The sequence below is a fragment of the Myripristis murdjan genome, chromosome 8 (assembly GCF_902150065.1).
Source record: "Myripristis murdjan chromosome 8, fMyrMur1.1, whole genome shotgun sequence".
Lineage (NCBI taxonomy): Eukaryota > Metazoa > Chordata > Actinopteri > Holocentriformes > Holocentridae > Myripristis > Myripristis murdjan.
Genome location: NC_043987.1, coordinates 3899066 through 3912566, shown reverse-complemented (window position 1 = coordinate 3912566; position 13501 = coordinate 3899066). Strand labels below are relative to the sequence as shown.

Sequence of the window (13501 nt, the reverse complement as noted above, 5' to 3'; positions counted from 1 at the left end):
ATGTCAGGGCACCGTGTGTGTGTAGGTGACTTTGAGGAGGAAGCCAGGAGAGTTCTTCCTAAAGCCATTTATGACTACTACTCCTCTGGGGCTGACGAGCAAAAAACACTGGCTGACAACACGGCTGCCTTCAACAGGTATAAAATACACACACTCACACACAACACACACTCTTACACATGACAATTAATGTGCTCGGTTTGCATGGCAGCCCTGGTGAAATACAGCGTTGTTAGTGCTGTCACTTTGAATTGTATCCAGAAGCCATAGATTTCTGTTGGTGTCAGCACTGTTTTGAGAGTTTCATTCTCTAAGTCTCTACTATCTCAGGATAGTCACCTCAGCTCTCTGAAATCCAAAGGATTCCCCAAAAATGGCTATTTCAGGATCAGAATCACAAATACTTTATTGATCCCCAAAGAGAAATTGGGTCAGCTGCAGTTGCAGTCAAATTCCCAAGAAAAAAAGAATATATTATCAGCATAAATGAGTTTATGAGAAATAGAAAAAAGAAATAAGAAATATAAAAATTTGTGCATCAGAAATTTGTTTAAAAATGTGCATTATATGTGCATCAATCCTACTTGTGCATTAAACCAAGTTGAATAGAAAAAATGTGCATTTTTTGCATAATGTATAAATATGTGCATTAATCCTACAAAAATATTACACACATAAATGCAGAATAAGAAAATTGAGCATATGTAAAAAGTATACTTATAAACAGACTTTATGCACAGCAGTATTGCACTGTTGATTTGACCTGACAGAATCCTATTGCTTAAAGGGCAGTTCTGCTCAAAATCAACCTGGGCCTCATTTTCCTATATTTTCTAAGTGTAGTGATTGGTTATGATCACATGGAGTCTTATTGTGGCTTGACAACTTACCAGCTACTCTTGAATTAAAGAAGCTAAGCTACAACTAAGCTACCCTTTGACAAAAGTAGCTAGCTGCAATACAATACAATACAATACAATATTTCTAAGAAAATGCAGCTCGCTACATCAAAGGTATTTCATCGAACTATGGCCAAAAAAAGGCTACTGCAACAATCACTGTTAACACAGTGTAAAGAAGTAAACAAACTAGAATGTCACACTGAAGAATGAGGCTGGTTGCTGCTTCATAAAAACAAGCATATAACTTGTAATATTGCAGGTTTGCAAAGACACTGCATGTTTGAGTTCGAGTTCATGTTTGAGTTTGAGTTTATTGTTAGTAGGCTTATGTTTGAAATTGTATAACCTCTAATTCCATTTAATGAATATTTGACTATACTGATATGGAACAACTATGACAGCTTGCCTTGCTTTATTGCCTGCTTCCTCAACAAGCCTTTCTCCCAGCATGAATGGCAGCTCAAACACAACTGTCACACTGACATTTATGAACAAAACCTGAATTACTATCCTTGTTAAGCTTATTAATATAACTGGAAACACCTGTGTTTACCCCACTGGCATGTCAACATGGCTGCTGTGAAAAAGGTCTATTAATTCTTCTGTTCTCACTCAATAAAATTAGTATCTTCTTTCTGTTGATCTGTCTTCATAATCCAATATGCTTTTTATTGTCCTCTCTCTTAATTTGATTTCCTTAATCATATCTTCTGTGTCAGATCCATAGATCTTACATTCTAGCAATTCTTGTCCATCTGTCTCTGACTTTTGACATTTTTATATATACCTAATGGATGTTTCCATATGATGTATATGGTGTTATATAAGTGACTATGACCTATTCATAATCTTGTCATTATAACATGCTCTATCCTGTACGCTCCCCTGCCTCACAGTACTAACCTTTCCTTGGATTTCCTTGTAACTTTCCCCAGTATTGCTGCCACGTTTCAATAAGCTTTCTTCAGACTATTCCCTACTCTTTAATATTATTTCACATCCCCCCTAGTGGTGTTGTCTTCCTCTCTTTCATTTCTGAGTGAATTGAGGAAATTATAGGGAAATTCTAAGTAATTTGAAGGCTCTATTCTTTTCCTATTTCTGTTCATGGTGAATATACCCCTTCTTCATTACACCTTTGCTTTTGAGCATGGACAGTAAGGATGCCTTTCTTATACGTATTATTTTATTATGTTATTGTTTTATGGCTTCCTGCTCATATTCAATGTGTGTCGTACACTAAGCGCTCTCATGCTGATTTTTTTCCATCTTCTTCCCTTCTCAAATATTCATTTCCTCTCCCTTTATTCTGTTGCTGAAGGTTTGTTTAAACATGTTTCACAAATGAATGGACCATAATCACTTCTTATCATTCCTTTCTCATAAACTCTCTAACACCATAATTCTGCAATATCATTTGACACCAAGGTAAAACCTGGGGTAGATACTCCTCTTTAATTCTAACATTACAGCCATTATATAAACACACTAGTCTTTCCTATCCAAATATTTCCTCTATCACCTGCTCTGTCACTCCCCCACAATGTGCTATAGGCATTAAAATTTCCACACTGCACAATGTCACATCTTTTTTGTCCTACTATTTCTTCAAATTTACTCAGCTCTAACCCTCTTACATGGGCTATAGTGATTTCCTTTGAGACTTGTATCACTACACTTGTACTTGTCACTGTACTTGTTCAGCTCCTTTATTATAATTGATATGGAATTCCCTGCTTCATAAAGGGTGGCAGTTTTAATCAGAGATGTGTAAAACTGTCCAGCACTCAGAAGACTGACTGGAGTGCAGTTCAGGGGTTTGTAGATCACCTCTGTTCACCAATTTGTTTCCACTAGATGCATCACTCTCACTTTAGGTAAGGAGTAGGCATTAATAAATCATCCACAACAGGCTGTGACAAAGGTAATGTTACTTAGAAAGCATAAACCGTCATGGCTATACTTTGACCTGCAGCTAGAGGAGGAAACAAAGGCCAGCTCTACTCAAAGTATAAACTGTAAAAGATATGGGTGCAGGGCAATGCAAAGTCTACTGTTTTTTAATGCTGATGAGGGCAGTAAGTTGAGACATGTCACACATTAAAAATACAAAAAGTTCACCTGACAGAGCAGATAGCAAACAGATGAAAATATCTTTTGAGCAGGATTTTTATTTTAGGAGTCAATATATTCATTCCTCATGAAGGACCTGGACCTTGGAACATGTATTCAGTTCGATTTAAAATAAAAAATTGCTGATTTCTGAAATCCTGAAATCCCGATTCCTAATCAGCACTAAGTCAAGTTGCGATACATTAATGTAGTTATATTAAAGTGTGTGAATAAGTTAGTGTGTGAATATGTGTGTGTGTGTGTGTGTGTGTGTGTGTGTGTGTGTGTGTAGGTGGCGTTTTCTTCCTCGGATGCTGAGGAATGTGTCAAAGGTGGACCTGTCTGCCTCTCTGCTGGGCCAGAAGCTAAGCATGCCAGTCTGTGTCGGAGCGACAGCCATGCAGAGGATGGCTCACCCGGAGGGAGAGACAGCTACGGCCAGAGGTAGGCAGACAGGCACACAGAGCGCCCCCTAGAACTTGAATAGAGTAGAACAGTCATGGGACGGTTTGCTGTGGTCATTTGGCTGGCACAGAATAAAATGTGCTGTAGTTGCTTACTGAGAGTAGTAAATGAGTGTTAATAGTTACCACCAACTGAAATGCAGAAGTTAGCCCTGTGCAATGAAAAAACAAAAGAAGACACGACCTACTTTATCAGGAAATTAGTAAACTTGAATTGTACCCATCACTAGGTATGTTTCAAGTACTCTAATGCAAGAGCAGCGACAGCTAGGGTCAGCAGGAGCAGTAACTTAAATGTCATCAGCTTGTTTATAAAGGGGTACTGCCTTAGGTATTTTAGACATGGCAGTTCAAAAAGACCAAAATGAAAATGCTCTGTGTGAAAAGCTGATCAGTTCTTCCTTAGCCCATGATCAACCGTTCCACCAAGTTTCATGCAAATCTGTAGGCCTACAAAACGTTTTGTGATATCATGCTAACAAACAAACAGACAAACTGAGAGGGATGAAAACATAACCCCTGTCTGGCTCCATTGGTGCAGGCCTTTAATCTTTGTTCTTTGGAAGAACATTGTCACCCACTAGTCCATGAATTTATGGCTACTGCGCTCTACTCAGCCCCCACTCACCTCCTCATGCAGCAATTTAGAATCGTTTCAACATTCTTGTTTTAGTCATTTCTGCTTTATTTGATAGTGACAGTAGAAAGAGACAGAGAGCCAGGGGAGAAAGAGGGGATGACATAAAACAAAGGCCCTGGGCGCCGGCCACTGCAGTAAGGATTCAGCTTTGATACATGGTACGCACTCTACTAGGTGAGCCAGTGGGGCCGCACAAGTTAGAATCTTTTAAACTGACCAAGTTAAACTATCCTTGTTAACTTAATTAACTGGCCAATTTAAAGGATACTTAGGGCATTTGTGACAAAACCTCCAGCACTGTGTTCACAAATGCTTAGCAGAAAGATTCAAGAGAAAAAAAAATCAAGATGCCTGTTCCACATGTTGGATATTCACCAAAAGTTAGTCATACCCACTGCCACATCCCTCTAATCTGTGGTTTCTGCCACATAACCAAGCTTTCAACAAAGTCCCATGATGTTGCGCAAATCTGTTAGAACATGATATCATTTTTTGTGAAGACATGCCCACGGCCACACCTCTCTTTGGCCAGTCAGTGTGTGAAAAATTAATCAATTCTTCCTTGGCTCACAATCAACCTGTCCATCAGGTTTCATGCAAAGCCATAGATAACTTTTGGAGATGTCCTGCCCATGAACTGACAGACAAACAGACAAACAGATGGAAGAGGGCAAAAACATAAACCCCATCCAGCTTTAGTGGAAGTTATGATGTAGAAAAGACCAAAGTCAACCCACTTTGGATAAAAGCATCAAGTCTAAATGTGTTTGTGTCCAGCATGTCAGGCAGCGGGGACAGGCATGATGCTGAGCTCCTGGGCCACCTCTACCATAGAGGAAGTGATGTCAGCCACCACATCATCACAGGGCAGCGCAGGTATCATGTGGCTGCAGCTATACATCTATAAAGACAGAGAGCTTACGCTGTCATTGGTCCGCCGGGCAGAAAAGGCGGGCTATAAGGCTATCTTTGTCACCGTGGATACACCGTACCTGGGGAGGAGGTGGAATGACATGCGCAACTGCTTTAAACTTCCCTCACACCTGAGGTAGGAACCAAAATAACACTGGCAATAGAAGAAAACACATATTGTACACCCTATCGCCAATGCCAAGAATTAATTGTGTATGTGTGTGTGTCTAGTATGTCTAACTTCTCAACAGCCACACTGGCTTTCTCTGAGGGCGACTATGGCAATGACAGTGGACTGGCAGTTTATGTTGCCAAGGCAATAGACCCCAGCCTGTCCTGGGATGACATCACGTGGCTGAAGAAACACACTAAACTACCATTGATTGTCAAAGGAATACTGACCGGTAAACACACACACACACACACACACTCACACACCAGTATATTGGGTGTCTGACATAAAGACCTTCTAGGAGGCAGAGGTGCGTCTTGTCTCCAGTTTTTACTTTATGTGATGTCATTTGACAGATACTAATCGAATTATTTTGTGAATAAGATCGGGCGGGGTAAATAACCTTATTGCTAAGAACGTGTGAGATATATGAGTATGAGATACTGGACGAATATAACAGTAGATTTTTATTAACATTTGTGATTAGTGTCATACTGTCAGCCACACATAGCAAATTGTTTTTCTGGGTATTAGATCTTTATAGTAGAGACAAAAGTTTTAACCCTTTGAATCCCAGGTGCCCTTCAGCAGGCTGTTAATATAAAGGTTTTATTCAAAACAAAAATTTTTTTTCTGTAGTTTTGTCATAGTTTGTTCATTAAGCCTAAAAAATGTTGTTGTTGTTGTTGTTGTTTTCCAACAAATATTGGGATCTTAGGGATTCTGTTATAATTAAGTTGGGTGCACATAACCTGTGTGTGCATGTGTGTTTCTTTAGGTGAGGATGCCATCCAAGCCGTGAACTATGGAGTTGATGGCATCCTGGTGTCCAATCATGGAGCTCGACAGCTGGACGGGGTTCCTGCCACAGTAGGTGTTGTGTGTGTGTGTGTGTGTGTGTGTGTGTGTGCTGGTTTTTTGAAAGCCTCACTAATACACATCTGATGGTCTCCTTTAAAAAAATATCAGATTATAACCTGGTAGTGGTTTCCACCTCTATATGAATATGATGGAGCTTCCTCCTTGACTACAGCCACAGAAGAATGCTGTGGAAAGCCTTAAATGAAACTTTTTTCCCCATTAAAACACTGGGACAATTACTGTTCATAGAGATAGAACAGAGAATCATAGTGATACATATGTTAATAAAAAATATATATCTGTCTGCAGATCAGCCACCACCGTGCACAATTACAGTTTTTTTCAATCGCTTTTGCATCACCTGCATCACTACCCTTTCCATAAATCGCCATTCACCAATCAATCAGTATGCACCTACAAAAAAGGGGCCTATAAATTGTATTCTGTATTTTTTTTCAACTGCTTTGAGTTTTTCTGTGTAATACTGTATGTGAATTACAGTATTTCAGTTTTTGCCATCAATACAGTAAAATTTCACTTCAAAGTCTTTCTGAGTTTGGATGCAGTTCTTTACTGTAAGTTGACATTTGAATGTTTAGCACACAAACTGATAGCTGTATTTTGTATTCTGCTGTCAGCTGTGTTACAGTACAGTAGAGCTGATTGAAGGAATCTACTCATTTGGGCAGTTGTTTGAGGGAAATATTGGCTTTTGTTACTTGCTTTACAATATGTAACTACTTAAATTGTCCAAAAAAATATGACTGCAATACACACAGGAAAAAGTAAGGTTGACCCTGCTCAGACTGAAAAGGGTATGTTGCATTTTGGTGTTGAGCATGAAGTGAGTGAGTGGCTGGATTAACTCGCGTGACTGCAAGTTGTATTGGGCGGTGACAAAATCTGCTTTTGCTGCATGTTTGAAATGTTTTGTCATGGTAAGAGCATTTTGCAAACAAAATGTGTTATTCTGGGAAGAGCGTCTCTCATTAGGCCTATGGATTAACTGTTTTGATAACATGGTTTCTGAGTTGACAGAGGAGGTAAAGCGATTGAAAAAAACTGTAGTAGAAAGCCTTTTTCATCACATTTGGGTCTGTGTTCCGCCATACAATTTACAGCCAGTGGTTTGAGCTTTCTAAATTTTGTATCAGTTCGAATAAACTCCTTCTCTGCCCTCTACCTCAACCTCTCGCTGCCTCAGCTTCATTTAAAACTTTTCTGAAACCAACATCCTGCAAATAAGCAGATTCAGATTTCAGATCACCCACATAATTGCCCTTGTTGCTGCAATCAGCACTGCAGCCACAGAAAAGGTTCACTCAAAGCAGCTTACCTTGTAGCTGAAAGTCTGTAGCTTCACTTTATTTTTTTTAGAGACAGAGACAAAATAATCCAAGTAAGCCAAGAGCCTTGTGAGGGTGACATGTATCCCTCATTTCCATCCCCCCCAAAACATTTTTTTTTTCACCATAATATTCAGTTGTGTACAAGCAATCTGCTGTGAACCTTGTTTGTTTGCTTGAGAGTTTGAGTGCTCAACACCCTCTAGTGATCAGAAATCCCTTAGTGCAGCTTTAAAGTGATAGGGCTTGTTTTCTCCACCATACAAGAGTATAGGTCCTCCAACTTTGACCCACTACCTCCTTCTGTCACAAAATGAGCACTTCTTGTCCAAAGTATATGAAAAGGATCTGGCCACACTACTTGATTTTGATGAAAAAAAGTCTTGATGGATGTACAAAAAGACACTTTGTTTGAGACTCATTATCAATGATCTTTTCTAGCTTTTCTTGCTCACTAAGTGGTGGAACTATTTTGTTTCTGTATCACTACACAACAGACCTCTTCAATGCTGTATATTTACATTCCTGGTATGTGAAACCTGCCAAGGTAATGCAGAAACAAAGTAGTTCCACCAGTTTACAAGCATTTTTCTCCAAGTGTTTTTTGTTTGTTTGTTTGTTTGTTGTTGTTGTTTTTAACTAGAGAGCTTGATTTTTATCTTCCAAGTTGCTATGGCAGTATAGTTTCAAGCTCTTTCACCAGTTAAGGATTTTAATGGATGATGGATTTTAAAATATGTGTAGTTTGAAGTCAAATGCTAGGGCATCACTCCTGAAATCGTCTTATATATCTGAATGAATATTTTTAATGAAATGTATAAGGGATCTCACTCTTGCGGACAGGACAAACACTGTTCAAATTGCACATCGACATACCATGTGTTCATAATTTTAGCTGCAGTGTAAGGAAGACAAGAATCCATGGCCATCAAACCTTCTGATTTAGAAGAATCAATATTTTACAGGCATCTTATGACTCCTATGATAATGGAAGAGAGCTGGAAGAGAGAAATCACCAGACTAGACAAAATGAAAGGTCTGTTAAAAGAATATAATATTCGCTGACATTACTTACCTTATATAGGTAGAATTAATTTCTTGTTAAAAGAATCACTTGGGTCAGTGGGTCTTAAGATTCAAGATTCAAGATTTTTATTTGTCACATGCATGTATGTACAAGTACAGCAGCAGTGAAATGTAATGGCAACAACTCCAGCACTGTGCAAGAAAAAAAAATAGATAAAAATAAAAATAAAGTAGAAAGTATATATATACACTATATACAATATACAATTATGGACATCAACCTGCAAAGTGTATATACTTCATGTTTGTGCTCATCCTTTGCCAAAGCAAGCAGTGATATTTTAGAACTCATTATTTTAGATATCATTTTTTTCTCCAGTCATTGATTTTAATTAATTCCACTACGATATGAAAATGAACTTTCAGAGACTTCAAACTTTCTTCACACCAGTATTCCATCACCACCAGCACTGTTGTGTTTTGATGACTTGAAATATGGTGAAGTGATGCAGACTCTCCACCAGAAAATAGTCCCTCGGGAAAGGTTTACTTCATAAAGCCAGTTATCACTTCTGTGATTTGTGAATGTTCATGACTTAGTTAGCTGCAGAAGCATAAGATCATGGGGTGCCTGTTTCCACCAAAACTTCTAATTTGAAAATGGATTGATTTTGATTATATGTTGTTAAATCTTTAGTACCCCACATGATTTACAAAATAGTTTGCTGTGATGTGAAATGTGGCTAAATTGTAGTAAACAGGCAAAATGTTCAAAATCCCTGGTATGGTCCTTTAATACCAAAATCAAAATCTTATCCATTGTGCCTTTGCCAGACAGAACTATTTTTACAAAAACACAATCATATTGATGAGGGAACAAGAAAGCGTTGAAATCTAATCAGCAGACCCAGTCACTTTGGGTGATTTGTCGATTGTGTTGCTTACACTGTGGAGACACACTAAGACTATGTTTGCAAAGACCTAATACTAGCAATAGTCCTAATCTCTTTGTATAGCTGCACTAAAGCTATTTTATCAGTCTCAATAAAACCTGGTCTGAAGAGTATGTGTATGTATGTGTGTGTGTGTGTGTGTGTGTGTGTGTGTGTGTGTGTGTGTGTGTGTGTGTGTGTGTGTGTGTGTGTAGCTGGATGTGTTGGAGGAGGTGGTGAATGCCGTCCAGGGTCGCTGTGAGGTCTATATGGATGGAGGAGTGAGGCGCGGAACAGACGTCCTGAAGGCTTTAGCCCTGGGAGCCAAGGCTGTCTTCATAGGACGACCCGTGTTATGGGGCCTGGCCTGTCAGGTAATGTTCTGTAGTAATACTTGTTTTTATTAGGGCTGTCAAACAATTAATTCTTTTAATCGTGATTAACCTCAGAATTTCAACATTTATCATGATGACAATCATTATTAATCCATATTTATAACATTATGTGATGAGTTTATTTTTGCAATTCAATGAATATCCACATTTAGAGCAAGCTGTTTGTGTTTTCATCACCTCAAAGATAATGTAATCACTGTCATAAGTGGTCATAAGCCTTTTCTGAGTCCACAAAGCACATGTAGACTGGATGGGTAAAATCACATGACCTCTCTATTGTCGACTGTTCCGTGGCCAGGATGGAATCTGCATTGTTACTCCCCAGGTAGCATACATTAGATTCCAGCCCGACATAGACTTTAAGTCTAAAATTGCAAAAGCATCTTGCTTACACAGGTTCAATCTAGGTATTCCATCAGTTTTACCACAGAGACTTTACTTTAAAACAATCTTCAGATCACAGTACATTGGGTCTACATAGGAAAGACAACATGGTCTAAGGACAGAGGACGCTGTATTGCTGCAAAGCCCCTTGAGGCAAATTTGTAATTTGTGATAATGGGTTATACAAATAAAAATCGACTTGACTTGACTTGACAACAGGAACACATATGAGGTAGCAAAGCTACATGGGGGCGACATAAATACCATCTAAGCATTCCTCAGTTTGATGTTGGGTAGACACAGGACCTATGAGAGAATGATATGATCGAAAGTTCAGAGGACCGGCCAATCTCCTTTCCAGCACCTTGGTAGAAGCTCTCCCAGGAGGGCTGAGCAGTGTTAAACCCTGTTAGTTGGAGCACACTCTCTGGTCCCCCTTTTCAAAAATGGAAACAGCCACCCTGTCTGGCACTGTACCCAACATCCATGCGCCGCTGAAGAGACGTGTCAGCCATGACAGCCAGCAGGCAACCACTGACTGACCAAGAAGTTCACAACTACCTCAGTGACTTCCACCAGGGATATGGCTGACAATCCTCACAACTCCTCCAGTCCTGCCTCAACCACAGAGGCATGGGTGTCAGCTTTAGGAACTCCAGTGTTCCTTCCATTGTCCATCTAGATCCATATTTGAGGCCAGCATCTTCCCATCCCCACTGGGAGCATCCTGGGCTAGGTTGTACTTACCCCACATGAATCATCTGTTTGGCAGAGCCTCTTTTAGGCAAACCAAAAGTCCTAACTGAACTCCTTCTATACCCGAGTTCTCACTTATTTTTTAGATTATTTGACAGTAATTATTGTAGTCATTTTATTAGTGATCCTATTGCCAAAGGTGCTGGCATTCTACTGCTTTTGTATGTGTTCTTCTTCCTCTCCTTCTTCTGCATTTGATGGGTTCACTCACTTCCCAAAAGACTTTAAACTTTGCAGGCTGGTAAGGGAAAATTTTGTGTTGATAGACCCACGTCTCTTGCGCCTCCACCTGGTCAAACTTTCACTTTCACGCTGTGTTGTGTCTTCTACACAAATTAGTAAACATTTAATAAGACCACCGTACATGTTCCTCTTGCTTTCTCAACAAATATATACTTGTCTTTTAAAAAAAATCATGTATGGCAGATTTGTTAAAGTGTCCATCTCATATGCCCATTTACTACCATATATTTTAATTATATATTCTGTAGACCACATGAAAACCGTATGTTATTTTTATCCATCTCTTCAGGGGGACAAGGGAGTCTCTGAGGTTCTGGAGCTTCTGAGAGAAGAGCTGCGACTGGCCATGGCCCTGGCTGGTAACACGCACACACACACACACACACACACACACACACACACACAAAACAGATACATTTCAAAGTTAATGCTCAATAAATCATCAACTGTTTCCATTCCGTGGATTGGCTATAAGTACTGAATCACCTGGAATTGGGCACCAAATGTTATCTTGTGTAATATGTGTCACAAAATCAGTTTTGAAAAATGTGGCATACATTTTGTAGATGAAAATGTATTCCTTTGCGGTTTATAAAGGTAACATTTTAATTGTATTAGTGATCCAAGTGCCAAGGGTGCTGGCATCCTACTGCTTTTGTATGTATTCTTCTTCCTGTCCTGCTCTTGTTTTAAGGGTTCACTCACTTCCCAAAAGACACTGAACTTTGCAGGCTGGTAGAGGCAAATTTTGTGTTGACAGACGCACGCCTCTTGTGCCTTCACCTGGTCAAACTTTCAGTTTCCATATGTTGGTGCTATACCAGAAAGTGGCTTTAAACATTAAGAACTTTGTAGCAAAAGCTTCAGTTTCAGTGAAACTTTGAACATAGCATCCTCACAGCTCAGCTTAACAGTTCCTCAATGCTCAGTCAATGATATGTTGCAAACCCAAACCACATGGTCACCACAAGCCAATGTTACTGCAAATATTTCTAAGGCTGTTTTATGCTTTGGCACACAAATGGACCTAAAGCATAAAGGTCATAGGCTGGCTGGATGATTTTAATGAATCATCATCAGACATGTATCATCAGACATCATTGAACCATGCGGCCCAAACAAATTTGAAACACCAGCCATGTGTTGACAAAGATGGCCAGTTTGCATGATAATTGCATACAATGACCCATGAAACTGTCGCATTCATACCAATCTTGGGTGTGCTAATTTGGTTCGACACCCAGATGACATTTGCAAACAAAAACAGCACTCTATGGCCAAGTACAAGGTAGAAAAGGCAATGAAAGCTGCCAGCTATATTTAATATTCAGTCTGTTTGACCTTGTCCTTCATCACTTGTACCAAAACGAATGGATTTACAAATAACAACCATCATGAACATCATGAAATCAGTTGTGTGCATGCCATTCACAAGGTAACATTTGGCGTCCCATACGTATCAGACATATTTTGACTATTTATTTGTGTGTGTGTGTGTGTGTGTGTGTGTGTGTGTGTGTGTGTGTGTGTGTGACTGTGTATCTACAGGTTGTCGCTCTCTATCAGAAATCAGCAGGTCTTTAGTGAGGAGAGTGAACGAAACCAGCAGAATGTGACAAAGGAATCAGCTGAAACCCCTTGTAGTCTGGTGGAGTTCACTGTCTTCTGTTTGGCTGCAGAAATCACAAATAAACTGTGCAACTGAAAAACTCTGGGATTGAACATTGGAGTTATTTATTTCTTAGTGACAGTTACGTGCTAGAGCTGACTGTATTAAAAACAATCTCTTGAGTTTACTGACTCAAACTTGTTGATACAAAGTTAACTATGACACTGGCAATACCATACCTTTCATTATCTTTGCCAAAAGAGCTGAATGGAAGGTTTTCACACCATTCCAATTGTCTGTTTGTTCTCAAGATAACTCAAAAATTAATGGAGGGATCTGGATGAAACTTCATAAAGGGACTGGTAATGAGTCAAGGATGTGTAGATTAAATTTTTGGAGTGTCTGGGTCAAAGGTCAGTGTCAGTGAGAAGTTAGTAAAGTCATGTGATTACAATTTATAGAAACTAATGAGTAACTTTCCTGGATTTTTGCCTAACTAACTCAGTGTCAGCTATGTGCACTTGCTGCAGCCTGAGTAATGTGATGAAGCCAAATGAGCATTCAAATGTCACAAAACAGCGTCAATGTCTAGTGTACCCCGGCTACATTAAAAGAAGACCTCTGGGAGATAACAATGAATGAATGCTTTACCAATATGATGGCTAGTATTATAACTTTGTGGTGTTTATAGTCTACTTGATACTAGATTTAATTAATCAGTGATAGCTGATGACTAATGATTCTTAT

The 13501-nt window shown here is 39.3% G+C and overlaps 1 protein-coding gene across 1 annotated transcript; it reads left to right on the top strand.

The window, feature by feature from the left end:
* On the top strand, nucleotides 1–12819 carry hao1 (hydroxyacid oxidase (glycolate oxidase) 1). Its single transcript, XM_030058315.1, has 8 exons — nucleotides 1–137; nucleotides 3307–3458; nucleotides 4896–5166; nucleotides 5262–5434; nucleotides 5981–6072; nucleotides 9583–9741; nucleotides 11435–11504; nucleotides 12694–12819. The coding sequence occupies exons 1-8, from the start codon at nucleotides 1–3 to the stop codon at nucleotides 12759–12761; spliced, it is 1122 nt and encodes a 373-aa protein (XP_029914175.1). The 3' UTR covers nucleotides 12762–12819.
* The last annotated feature ends 682 nt before the right edge of the window (nucleotides 12820–13501 follow it).

What these genes read in the sequence shown, in the direction of transcription:
- hao1 (XM_030058315.1), top strand. Translation starts at nt 1, where the DNA reads ATGTCAGGGCACCGTGTGTGTGTAGGTGACTTTGAGGAGGAAGCCAGG. An exon ending in AGAGACAGCTACGGCCAGAG is followed by an intron (nt 3,459 to 4,895) that starts GTAGGCAGACAG and finishes GTTTGTGTCCAG; the next exon opens with CATGTCAGGCAGCGGGGACA. An exon ending in AAACTTCCCTCACACCTGAG is followed by an intron (nt 5,167 to 5,261) that starts GTAGGAACCAAA and finishes GTGTGTGTCTAG; the next exon opens with TATGTCTAACTTCTCAACAG.